Raw genomic sequence first — 13,173 nt, 5'->3', positions numbered from 1 at the left:
TGGAGAGAAAACCTTTATTTGCATAACAACAAACATGGGTGAAGTAAGAAGAGGCATATGAAAACAAGATTAAGGTGGAAGAATCCTTGGTGGGAGGAGAGGAGGAGAAAGCAGAGGCACTCTTGTAGCCATAAATGCATTTCCTTGTTGGCATCTGGACTGCTCCCTCCTCATGCTCCACTGAGACTTCTCTTTGCTTGGCTCATAGTCTCACTGCTGGCCCTGCTTCCTTGTCTCACAGTCCCAGAGTGCTCCCTCCCCAAACCCGATGGAGGAGCGCAGCTTCATACCCTATTGTGTGGGACAGCAGCTACTCAGAAGGTGTTACTTGGATTTTTTGCAGCTGTTAGTGATTCTGACACCCTTGGACCTCCAGGAGTAGCTCCTCCTGCCACGAGAGGACTCTGGCTTTTCTAATAAGGAAGGTTCTGGCCAATCAGTCCAAGAAAGGCCCGGATTCTCTTCCAAGGTGTTGTCTCTGCAGAAATGTTCCTCAGGGTGGAAGGTGCTGCTGCAGCAAGGGATGTCCCCTGAGTTTTCAGGTATGTAGTCTGTGGTGAGAGAAAGGCAGGAGAGGAAAACTCAAGCCTCTGCTTCTCCCAGGCACAGGTCCTTAAGCTCCTCTCTAGCTACTTTCCTTCCAAAGTCAAAGGCACCAACTATTAATCCCCCTCTGGTGGGATGTCTTCCTCCTTTCCCAGGCACCACAAGTCCCTACAGCCCCCTCCTTGCTCTGAGGCCGGCCCATCCCTCCAGCCTCACCTGTGGCTGCAGCAGGTGAACACTCCTCACACTCCCATTTCTTACTGTTAGATCTAAGAGAGGAGCAGTCCCTGTGGGTTCCGTGAGATCCGCATGTAGCACACAGAATGAGGCACCACCTCCTAGAGGAAGAGCCCAGGAAGGGTTGTGGAGACATACAGAACACCAACTGCCATGCTTGGATGTTTGCTATGGGCCAGGCATTTTTTACAGCACATTTTAACCAAGAAGAATGTATGGCTCAGAGAGGATGAGTGCTGATCCCAGAAGCCTGCCATCAGTCGTAACCCCTTGAAAGGTAGATTAGGAAAGGAATTGGCTCTGAATGTCTCTCCACTGGGCACAAGGTGAAGCGGACCTTGCAGGGGAGACGTGTTCACTTGCACGCAAGTGAGTTGGGCTGGTCAAGAATGAGACTTAGCAATCGTGTTTATCCTAAGGTCTGCATACAAGAGTGAATTTATTACTTCTAATAACTGTGCCAAGGTCTAACTCTAAGATAGCACTGATGAGAGCTCTTTCTAGCCAGAAGCCTTCCCCTACCCTTCATCCTCAAAGCTGTCTCTGCCTTGTTCATACAGACAGATGGGGGCATCACAGTGCTGATAGCGCTGATATAAGTCTGAGAAAGCCCCTGGCTCGAGTTCCCAGGCAGCATCTCTGCAGTGGGAGAAGAAACAGTGAATAAGAACATAATGGGTTGGTGAAACTTTTGTCCATCAGGGAGGAGTTAGGAAGAACCCAAGCTAAGCACAGCAAGAGTTCAGTAGGCTGCCTGAACACTTCCAACAAGGCTGGCCAAGTGGCCTGGCAGTGGGAGAGGGTTGAAGCAGGATGAATGGAACATGCATGCAGGTTCCTTAGTTCCACTCTGGAATCCAATAACTCAACCCCCCAGGGAATTCTGATTCCCCAAATGCCCTTTTCAGCAACAAGCACCCCATTCCCCCGCAAACTTCCTCCCCCCCCTTCTGTTTTGATAATTGAAAAGCACTCCCTCCTCCCCTTCCTTCTTATCAGTGCCTCTGCTGCTCTCATTCTCTGAACTATCCTCTCACTCACCTCCTCTCTAGAAATCTAGGCAACCCACTCCCTGGCTCAGTTACTGCTTTGGGGTTCCCACTACCTGTCTGGAATATGAATTCCCATTCTCAGCATTTCTTGAGGAAACTCTTTTCGATTGTTACACTGTGGACATTTGAAGAAATGCTTTGCTGATGTGTGGGCATATTTCTGTAAGAGAAACAGGGAAGAGCTCTGTGTTTGTAAAAACCCTTTGACTACCTTCTTTCCCCTCCCACCCTCACCCCTACAAAGAGGATGTTGCTAAGAGAGTTTGAGGGTACAGGAAAAGGAATTTGGGTGGGCTAGGGTGAGGGCTGCAAATCCAGGTGTCAGACCTGGGACCAAAATACTTTCAAGAGAATTCCCAGGAGTGCCTCAGCTGTCATCTCTGGCCATGGGGCTCGGCAGTACTGAGTAGGGGTCAGCTACGTGGATACATGTTTCCCTTTTCTTTCATCCCAGGAAGTGAGGCTGACATAGAGGCTCCTCAGCTCATTCTGGGATGAGCCCATTTGCTCTAGCAATGCTGAAGATTTTGCTTATTCTAAATCTTATCATGTGTGAGGTCCTATAGGCCAGGAATGACCACAGACCGGACTGACTTTCCTCTAACTGCCTGAAACCAGCCCTCAATACAGGCCTCCAGCATGGAGCACCAAAGCTGAGGCACACCTGAGCATTCCCAGGGTTCTCTGGTTCCAGGCAGAGAACTAGGGCAATGGTGGAAGGGACCCAGAGCGGAAAAAGCCCCACCTGTATGCACTTGCGGTGGTAGATGGCTTGACTACAACACGGGCTCTGGATGTTCTCAACCCTCTGTTGGGATAAGTCTTCACAACATAAGATGCAGCTTTCCTCCCCCACATTCCCATGTTGGATGTTCTGTGTTGGGCGATGTTTGTCACAAAATGATCTGTGGCAGGTAAACAGACTTGGTTTCTGGTTTGTCATTGATGTAGTTTCCCAATGGCCCGCTCTAGGAGGGGCAGCCAGCCACCCAGGCTGGTGCCCAGTGAACCTCCACACTCATGGGGAAGAGGAGAGGCAGAGTGAAGAACTGCCACATGCCTTCTCACGGCTGCTCACCTACTGAGCAAAGTTCCCAGGACTGTCTCCATAGCCTCTCGTTCCTGAAAGCCCCACTTAGTGCTGAGCAGCTGTCTAAGAACCCCAGCTGTTTGTAATTTAAGGAGGGGGCAGGAAGCAAGAAGAAACCCCTGTGAAATCTCCAAGTCAAGACACTGTTTCTTATTACTGAATGGAGGGACAGATTCACTGGTGAATCAAAACAGGCCTGCTTGTGAGAACTGGACTCTGATTTCATTAGTGGCTGAATAATAAGTTGCAAAAAGGAAGCCAGACTTTTCCCTTCCCTCACTCACTTGTACTCTCCAAAAAATTGTGAAAGGCAACCCCTTTCTTGGCCACAAGGCAGATGGAAGTTTCTGATGCACTGATCCTTCTGGCAGTTGATAGCAGCTCCCTTTTTCTTGCACACAAAGCAGATCTGCAAATGAGTTCCCAGACAGTGCTCAGGACCCCAAGAAAGGCAAACAGACACAGTGTAGCACATCTTTCTATTAAATGGAAGTTTTGTGAAATAATAGCCATTCCCTATCCTCAGTGGTCCTGAATGCTCTGGGGCACCCGGAAGCTGAGCTTCAAGCAGCACTGAGTTCTTTCCTATTTTCTCAAGATGTTTCTCCCTCTTCTCACTTAGGACACCCATACCCCAGAGGAATATGGGACTTAAGGACTAGTTGGAAAATCCAAGAGTCCTTTGACATCTAAACTAGGAAGTAGAGAAGAGAACAGAAACAGGAATGATGGGTGAGGTATGAAAAGAGGCCTACCCCAAGGTCCTCATTTCAAGGGATTCTAACCTTCCTAGAAGCCCGGGCTGCCTCCTTTTCGATGTCTTCAGGCAGGAATCCATGGAAACCTCTGTTGGACTGGCCCCTCTGAGGCAGCTTACTAGATAAGATCTGGGGGGGCAGTAGAACCAGGCTGTTAACATTGATGATCAGTGAAACAGTGCAGTGAGGTGAGGAGAAGGACAGGGTAAGAGAGCTAAAGAATAGAGCTTGGGCCGGGTGCGGTGGCTCACGCCTGTAATCCCGGCACTTTGGGAGGCCGAGGCGGGCGGATCACGAGGTCAGGAGATGGAGACCATCCTGGCTAACACGGTGAAACCCCGTCTCTACTAAAAATACAAAAAAATTAGCCGGGTGTGGTGGCACGCACCTGTAGTCCCAGCTACTCAGGAGGCTGAGGCAGGAGAATGGCGTGAACCCGAGAGGGTGGAGCTTGCAGTGAGCCGAGATCGTGCCACTGCACTCCAGCCTGGGCCACAGAACAAGACTCTGTCTCAAAAAAAAAAAAAAAAAAAAAAAGAACAGAGCTTGGTGGAATATATATGCATTGACAGGGTAATTTATTTAATGAAGGCTTACATGGCACCAACCATGTGTTGAGTACTCTAAGTGGTTTCAAATATTAACTCATTGAGTCCTCCCAACAGCCCTAGGAGGTAGGTACTATTATTGTCCTCATTTTATAGGAGAGATGATGCGACCTGCTCAAGGCCACAGAACTCTGGAACCTGGACTCTTACTTTTGCTCTAGACTGCCTCTCACTTACTGAGGGCTGCTATTGTGTGCTGGGACTTTGGGGGAAACATTTCCTTTGTATTTACTCATTTTATGCTTACAATCCTTGGCCAGGCACGGTCGCTCACACCTGTAATCCTAGCACTTTGGGAAGCCGAGGAGGGCTGACCATCTGAGGTCAGGAGTTCGAGACCAGCCTGGCCAACATGGTGAAACCCTGTCTCTACTAAAAATACAAAAACTAGGGCGTGGTGGTGCGCGCCTGTAATCCCAGCTACTCGGGAGGCTGAGGCAGGAGAATCGCTTGAACCCGGGAGGCAGAGGTTGAAGTGAGCCAAGATCACGCCACTGCACTCTAGCCTGGGCGACAGAGCAAGACTCCGTCTCAAAAAAAAAAAAAAAAAAATTCCTGTAATGGCAGATGCTATTATGACTCTCATCTTACAGAGGAGGCCACTGAGGTGCAGTGTGGCAAGTGACACTGCCTCCCAGGGTTATAGGACAAGGAGGAGCAGAGCTGGCTATTCACACCCAGGCCCATGGAATCCCCATTCTTACCCTTCCTGCTGCATCACCTCTTAGTACAGAGTAAATACTCTTCTCAGAGTAATACAGGAAGAAAAACAGGGTTTTAATATCTCTTGATTGTTGTTGTTCTGTATTATGGGGGAAGGAATTGAACTTTTGAAACACATATTTTAAAACTAATTGTCTCAGGGCTTTGGGATGAGTGATTTGTTTTCTTCATATTTTTAAGTATCATTCATGTTTTCTGCAATAAGCATGTATTGATTCAATAAATTAGCTACTAAAAAGAAAAAACTATATGTTCTATACAGAAAGATCTCCAAAATATATATGATGGAAAAAAGCCAAGATACAAAGCACTCTGTATAATGTTTAATTTTTATGTAAAAAATGTATATGCTTGTAAATGCATCAAAATTATAACTAAGCCCTGACACCTGACAGGACTTACAAGAAAGGAAAATCACAGACCAATCTTTCTCATGAGCACAGATATAAAAATCAAAACAGATGCAAACTGAATCCAGCACCATATAAAAAGGACAATACATCATGACCAAGTAGAGTTTATACCAAGAATGCAAGACTAGTTTAACATTAGAGCATTTAGTTGATGTAACAAACTACATTAACAAAATTAAAGAGAAAAATCAAGATAATCTCAATAAATACAGGAAAAGTGACAAAATTCAACACCCATTCGTGATACTCTGGGCAAACTATATATGAATAAAAGGGATCTTCAACCTGATAAAAACATCTATGAAAAAAACCTAGAGCTAACATACTTTAATAGTGAAAAACTAGATGCTGTCCCCTGATGTTGGGAACAAGACAAGGATAACAACTCACACCACTTCTATTCAATGTTAGGTTAAAGGTCCTAGCCAATACAACAAGGCAAGAAGAAATAAAAGGCAAAGATTGAGAGAAAGAAGTAGAACTGTCTTTATTCACACATGTCATGGTTATGTGCATAGGGAATCCTGTGTACACAAGGCATTTACAACAAAATAAAAAAACAACTAATCAGACTCAATTTAACAAGATTACAGGATACAAATCAATATACAAAAATAAAATGCATTTCTATATACCAGCAATAAACTTAAAAATGAAATAAAAATACTATTTACAATAGCATAACCACAGAATATTTAGGAATACATTTAACAAAAGATGTACAAGACTTTGTCACCAAAACAACAAAACATTGCTGAGATATATTTTAAAAGACCCAAATAAGTGGAAAAATATACCATGTCCATGGATTGGAAGGTTCAATATTTTTTGTCAATTCTTCCCAAATTGACCTATAAATTCAATGCAATCCCAATCACAATCCCAGTAGACTTTTTTTTAAAGAAAAATTGACAAGCTTAATATAAACTTTATAAAGAAAGGACCTGATAGTCAAAATAATCTTGGAAAAGATTGTAGAACTTAACAATACTGAATTTCAATACACCATAAAGCCACAATAATCAAGACAGTGGGGACTTGTGTAAGAATAGATACATAGATCAATGACATAAATAGATTATCCAGATCCACAGATATATGGTCAATTGATTTTGACAAAGGCACCAAGGCAATTCTATGGGTAGGCAAAGATTTCTTGCAACACACAAAAAGCACTGACCATAAAAGAAAAAATGGATAAACTGGGCTCCATTACAATTACAAACTTGTTCTTTGAAAGACACCATTAAGAAAATGAAAAGGCAAGCCAAAGACTAGGAAGAAAATAGTCTCAATACATATATTTGAAAAAGAATTTGTATCCGAAATATATAAGCAATTCCTACAACTCAATAATAAAACCACTCAATTTTTTTTTTTTTTTTTGAGACGGAGTCTCGCACTGTCGCCCAGGCTGGAGTGCAGTGGCGTGATCTCGGCTCACTGCAAGCTCCACTTCCTGGGTTCACGCCATTCTCCTGCCTCAGCCTCCCAAGTAGCTGGGACTACAGGCGCCTGCCACCATGCCCGGCTAATTTTTTGTATTTTTAGTAGACACAGGGTTTCACCGTGTTAGCCAGGATGGTCTCCATCTCCTGACCTCCTGATCTGCTCGCCTCGGCCTCCCAAAGTTCTGGGATTACAGGCGTGAGCCACTGTGCCCGACCACCACTCAATGTTTTTAAATGGGTAAAAATATTTGTACAGATACTTAACAAACGAAAATATGTGGGCCGGGCCAGGCGCGGTGGCTCACGCCTGTAATCCCAGCACTTTGGGAGGCCGAGGTGGGCAGATCACGAGGTCAAGAGATCGAGACCATCCTGGCTAACACGGTGAAACCCTGTCTCTACTAAAAATATAAAAATTAGCCACGCGTGGTGACAGGCGCCTGTAGTCCCAGCTACTTGGGAGGCTGATGCAGGAGAATTGCTCCAACCCGGGAGGTGGAGGCTGCAGTGAGCCAAGATCATACCACTGCACTCCAGCCTGGGCAACAGAGCGAGACTCCATCTCAAAAAAAAAAAAAAAACAAAAAACCAAAGAAAATATGTGAATGGCCAATAAGCACATGAGAAAAAGCTTTAGTCATCAGAAAAATGGAAATTAAAACGACAATGAAATACCAATACACACCCAGTAGAATGGCTAAAATTAAGAACACTGACAAAACAAAGTTTTGGCAAGAATACTGTGCAACTGGAATTCTTATAAATTGCTGGTAGGACTGTAAGCTGGTACAACCGCTTTGGACAGTGATGTGGCAACCTCACATAAAGTTAAATATCTAATTAGCATACAACTAGTAATTCCACTTCTAGGCATTTGCACAAGAGAAGTGAAAGCACATGTTCACAAAAAGACTTGTACATGAATGCTTAAAGTAGCTTTATTCATAATAGTCCTCAAATGGAAACAATTCAGATGTTCATCAACAGGTGAACAGATAAGCAAATAGTAACTTATTCATGCAACCGAATACTACCAAGTAATAAAAAGGCACAAGCTATGAATGCATGCAACAACATGGATGAATCTCCAAAACACTGTGTTGGGAGAAAAAAGCCAGATACAAAAGATTATAAACTATATGATTTCACTTATATGAAGTAAAAGAATAGCCAAAAATAATCCATAGATCAGAACAGTGATTACGTCTAGTGGGATTGACTGGAAAAGGAGGCAGGAGGGAACTTTCTGGGGTGATGAAAATGTTACCTATTTTGATTGGGGTGGTGGTTATATGGGGACATACATTTATCATAACTTATCAAACTGGACCCTTAAAATTAGTGAATTTTGTTCAAGACCAGCCTGGCTAACATGGTGAAACCCGTCTCTACTAAAAATACAAAATTAGCCAGGCATGGTGGTAGGTGTCTGTAATCCCAACTACTTGGGAGGCTGAGGCAGGAGAATCACTTGAACCAGGGAGGCAGAGGTTGCAGTGAGCTGGGATCACGCCACTGCACTCCAGCCTGGGCAAGAGAGTGAGACTCCGTTCTCAAAAAAAGAAAAAAATTGGTGATTTTTACAGTATGGAAGTTATACCTAATAAAAAAATACTGGGAAAAAGCAATTGGAAGGATGTTACAACTTTGACAGCATTTGTTTCTGGGGAGAGGGAGAAGGATTGGGAACATTGTTTAGGGAAGAGACTTTTTTACTGAACTTACTTTATACTGTCAGGATTTCATACCAGACACATATATTTTTCTTTTTTTGAGGCAAGGTCTTCCTCTATCACCCAGGCTGGAGTGTGGTGGTGTGATCACTGCTCACTGCAGCCTCCGCCTCCAGGGCTCAAGTGATCCTCTTGCCTCAGCCTCCGGAGTGGCATTTGTCACTATGCCCAGTTTTTTTTTTTTTTTTAATTTTTTTGTAGAGACAAGGTTGCCCAGGCTGGTCTCGAACTCCTGGGTTCAAGAGATCCTCCTGCCTCGGCCTCCCAGAGTGCTGGGATTACAGGCGTGAGCCACTGCACCCAGCCTAAAAATAGATTTTAAAACAAAAAAGCTATTAAGAAAAATAAAAAAACAAGGCTGTGGATATGAGGATGAATGTAACAGAGAACAGTCAGTACACCAAAAGCCATAGGATATTCAAAAGCAAAGGAGTCCTCATACTCACAAGACAGAAATAATGCACGCTGATATTGTCTTTCTGAAGAAATTCCCCTAATTTTTCGGGATCCCCAGGTTCTCGAAGGCATAGCCAGCAAACTGGAAGAGAGGACACTCAGAATTTGGCTCAAATTGACCATTAAGAATGGAAGAGAAGGGTGAGAATGTAACCATTCCTCTAAGTCAGGAAGGAGTAGAATACTAGGAAAAGGGTCATTTTGGCAAGGAGGAAGGTTGGGATGAGGTCTTATTTGGTATCAATTAGGCTGTCACATAATTCTGGTTACAATGAACAAGTTGGCCACAACTGCTCACTTCACTTTTTTTTGGTTTTGTTTTGTTCTAAAGTGACTTTAATAACTTGTTTCTTGAACTTCAGACATGGTAATTTAAAATGGCAGTTCCTGAGTCCTCAAGATCTTAGAGAATCTAGGAAGGAAGTAGGGCTGGGAGAGAGAGAAGAAGCAAGTATACTGCCCCACACAGGTGGCCTTCTTTGCTGAGGGCTGGAGGCAGTGGGTGAACACAAGCTCCAGTCTTTCTTACCAGGCCCTGAAGACGGTTTCCTCTGGGTTACCCTCCTAGTCTTGGCAGATTTTCTATACAAGAGAAATAAGCACGAGGTGTTCTTTGGGGATCTTGTTGATAACCTTTTTAACATTTCCCTTAAAATGCCATTCATGGGTCTGATGAAGGACCAACATATCTAAAGCCTAAGACATCAGCTTCTTTTCATATTTCACATATATATGTTTTTGAGACAGAGTCTTGCTCTGTTGCCCAGGCTGGAGTGCAGTGGCGTGACCTCAGCTTACTGCAACCTCCGCCTCCTGGGTTCAAGCAATTCTCCTGCCTCAGCCTCCCGAGGAGCTGGGATTACAGGCGCCTGTCACCATGCCCAGCTAATTTCTATATTTTTAGTAGAGACGGGGTTTCACCATGTTGGCCAGGCTGGTCTTGAACTCCTGATCTCAGGTGATCCACCCGCCTCGGCCTCCCAAAGTGCTGACATTACAGGCATGAGCCACTGCACCTGGCCATATTTCATATTTTTTTAAGTGCAAAACATACTCACTGAGTTATTTGAGGGCAGGAACCGGATTGTAAGCATCTTTCTCTCCCCAGTGCCTGTACTGCCTATGTTGACTGAATGAATGCAAAAGCAAACCCTCTTTTACTTTTTTACTGTTTCTTCTGCCAACTACTCTGAATCTCAGGTGGTACCACCTTTACAAAGCATACTGAAATGAACCAAAATTGATAAAAGTATTTTCCGTTGCGAGGCACTATTCTTGGCACTTTACATGTATTGGCTCAGTTAATCTACAGTAGCTCAATGAATCTACAGAACACTCTAAAAAGTACATGCCATTATTATGTACATTTTGCAGATGAGGAAACTGAGGCATAAAGAAATGTAGTGCCTTCTGTCACAGTTGTTGGCAAGTGGCAGAGCTAGGATATGAATTTGGGTAGTAAGGTTCCAGAGTCAGCACTTTTTTACTAGGGACAGCACTGGTAAGACAGGTATGACAGCTCCCAGCTCCATGTGTGCTTCCACACTGTCCAACCTCAACCCCCAAGACTACGACAAAGCGGGCAAAGAGTGCAGCCTATACCACAGGCCATTGGACAATTTCTCCCAAATTCCCTATGTCAACCACTTCTACCTCAATCTTTGGCATTCCTTCTTTTCTTTTACAGTCTTCATTCGGTGCTGTCTCTCTCTCCTCTCTTGAATTCTTCTATACTATTGTGAGGACAATACAGGCTCTTCCAGCTATAAATATAAATGGGGTTTGGTAAGCAATTCTATATTTGGTTATCAAGTTCCCCAGGGTCAAGGCAATGGTGCACTTCACCTCCCAACCCATGTGATGGAATAAAAGGGACTGTTCTAGGTACTTGACATGTGTTAACTCACAAACACACCATGCAGTAGGTACCATTATTATCCCCATTTTCAAGATGGGGGACTGAGGCACAGAGAGGTTTAAGTATCCTGCCCAAGGTAAGAGTTAGTAAGTGATATAGATGGGATCTGAACTCAAGTAGCCTGGCTCCAGAGGCCAACACTAACTCTCATGTTATACTGCTATCACACAGTAGCAAAAGAACTTAGAACCATTACTTGACCTACCTAAATGGTTGTTTCTTTGTGCCTACAAAAAAATACGTGAAGTAGCACTCAGGAAAAAAAGGCTCCTTTTGCACCTAAGTATGGTGCCTTAATTCTACCCAGTGAAAGCTAGATGAGGTAGCTTTTTCCTAGGCAAAGGAGCCTGTGATATTTGGGCTGCCTAAAAGCAAGAACTCCCTCTAGTGAGAGACAAGAGGTAACACTGACAAACACCCCCTAGGCTCTATCACTTTTTTTTTCAGACAGGGTCTCTCATTGTTGCCCAGGCTGGAGTGCAGTGGGTGAGTGCATGAAAGTGCCACTTTCCTAGGCTCAGATGATCTTCCTGACTCAGCCTCCCAAGTAGCTGGGACCACAGGTGCCATGCCACCGCACCAGCTAATTTTTTGTAGAGACGGGGTTTTGCCATGTTGCCCAGACTGGTCTTCAACTCCTGGGCTCCAGTGATTCTCCCGCCTCAGCCTCCCAAAGTGCTGGGATTACAGGCGTGAGCCACCAGGCCTGACCTCTCCTATCAATTCTTTTCACCTAGGCTCAGGTGGCCACTGAGATACGGTCTGTACCCAACCTTTGTCTCCATCTGAGCCGAGTACAATAGCCAAAAGTGCAGAAGGTACCTTGTCTCCTATTTCCAATGTCAGCCAACTCCGGCTGTTACCTGTTTTCATTAGTAAACAAACTGTAAAACAAATGTACAGTTTCACTGGTTAACGGGGAGATCCCTGAAAGTGAACGGGAACGAAAGAAAATCCACCGCTGTGAAGCAAGGACTGTCTAGTCAGGGGAGAGAAGGACAGCATTTCTTAGAAGCAGCGCTGGGTGAATCAGGTCACTCCAGAGACACTCCAGTATCCATGGCCTCCGATCACGGCTGGAGATCGGGAATATCTTCAGGGACTTTAAACTATTCTGCATGAATAAGGACGACTGAGGAAATTACTGTTCAAGAAACCAAAGCCACCCTGCCCTCCCCTTCTCTGTGCTTGTTCTGTCTCCTCCTCTAACCCAGGAGTTGCAGAAGCAATGACATCTGATGGCTTCTTCCTTAAGGAAAACACTGGACAGGCTGGAAGAGGAGAGAGAAGGGCATGTCCTGACCTTGCTATTCCCACAGGGGTCCACGTAAGCGGACTGCGGAGCAGTTCCCAGTTACTGGGGCTACCCCGACCATCCAGCAATAGACATAAAACCTTGAAACTTCAGTTCTTTGCATCGCTGGGCCAAGACGTTCCTTGAGTAGGATTCTGTGCACACACTGCTAGTTACAAGACGTCAGGATCTTCAAAACATCTGAGGGGTGGCGTTGCAAATGAGGCTTCCACAAGCTGCCAGGCAGTGGCCTCCTAACCCGGCGGACGCTCCTCGAAACGATTATCAAGTTGTTTCACTGGACAGGTGCTGGGTAAATGCTTGTTGAGAAAATAAAAAATAAATAAACGTGTTCGACCCGCCGCCGCAAGAATGATTTATTTGTAAAATACGTGTCGGTGTGGTCACAACCGTTCCCCGGAGGTTAACAGCCGGAGAAGGGGTTTAAGGAGCATCCCGCGGATGCCAGACCAGGCTCATGTCGCGCCTCCCGGGCGGCCAGTGCAGGGCCGGGCCGAGGTCGCCTCCGCCGCTCCTCCTCGCGGTAGCTCACCGGCCGCCGCTCCCGGCCAGAGCCACCCTCCCAGCTGTCTCTGAGGGCGCCGCTGTACCGGAGCTTTAGTCGTTGACACAGGCCGTGGTAGCTACCTCCGGGCAGCCGCCCTGCGCGGTGACTGCGCCGGCGAAGACTGCGAGCGCGCAAACAGGGGCGGGTCACGCGGACTATGACCCTCAGGAGTCGCGGCGACGCCTACCGTTGGTAGAAACCGACCGCTAACGGCCGCGCGCCCCGCCCATCCCCTCCTCTCGCGCCTCAGCGCCCAACACCCGCCCCCGCCCCTTCCGCTCGCCGCCCCGCCCCTTCCGCTCGCCGCCCCGCCCCTTCCGCTCGCC

General features: G+C 45.7%; 1 protein-coding gene across 9 annotated transcripts; it reads right to left on the bottom strand.

Moving 5' to 3' along the window:
• PHF7 (PHD finger protein 7) lies at nucleotides 1-13,136 on the bottom strand. 9 transcript variants are annotated; one of them, XM_055382583.2, is made up of 12 exons: nucleotides 12,891-13,072; nucleotides 12,381-12,599; nucleotides 10,721-10,830; nucleotides 9,597-9,649; nucleotides 9,058-9,149; nucleotides 3,711-3,812; nucleotides 3,210-3,334; nucleotides 2,581-2,740; nucleotides 1,889-1,995; nucleotides 1,306-1,422; nucleotides 763-884; nucleotides 1-551 (listed from the first exon to the last, which is right to left on the bottom strand). In XM_055382583.2, exons 3-12 carry the CDS (start codon nucleotides 10,759-10,761, stop codon nucleotides 325-327), a joined length of 1,146 nt encoding a protein of 381 aa, XP_055238558.1. In that variant the 5' UTR covers nucleotides 10,762-10,830; nucleotides 12,381-12,599; nucleotides 12,891-13,072; the 3' UTR covers nucleotides 1-324. The 9 variants fall into 9 exon arrangements, with proteins under 9 accessions (XP_055238558.1, XP_055238559.1, XP_004034328.1 ...); XM_055382584.2 differs by having other exon boundaries at nucleotides 12,833-13,035; XM_004034280.3 differs by having other exon boundaries at nucleotides 12,381-13,136.
• Between the last annotated feature and the right edge of the window lie 37 nt (nucleotides 13,137-13,173).

The sequence above is a fragment of the Gorilla gorilla genome, chromosome 2 (genome assembly GCF_029281585.2).
Source record: "Gorilla gorilla gorilla isolate KB3781 chromosome 2, NHGRI_mGorGor1-v2.1_pri, whole genome shotgun sequence".
Taxonomy (NCBI): domain Eukaryota; kingdom Metazoa; phylum Chordata; class Mammalia; order Primates; family Hominidae; genus Gorilla; species Gorilla gorilla.
Note: the sequence above shows the minus strand (reverse complement) of the source record. Positions and strands in the feature narration are given on the sequence as shown.

Bases quoted from the DNA above. Each gene is read 5' to 3' on its own strand.
- PHF7 (XM_004034280.3), bottom strand. From the start codon at position 10,761: ATGAAGACTGTAAAAGAAAAGAAGGAATGCCAAAGATTGAG. The intron at 9,150-9,596 runs GTAAGAAAGACT...CCTCTCTTCCAG, and splicing joins GAAACCGTCTTCAGGGCCTG to TTTGCTGGCTATGCCTTCGA. The intron at 1,423-1,888 runs GTAGTGGGAACC...CTCCCACTGCAG, and splicing joins GGAATTCATATTCCAGACAG to AGATGCTGCCTGGGAACTCG.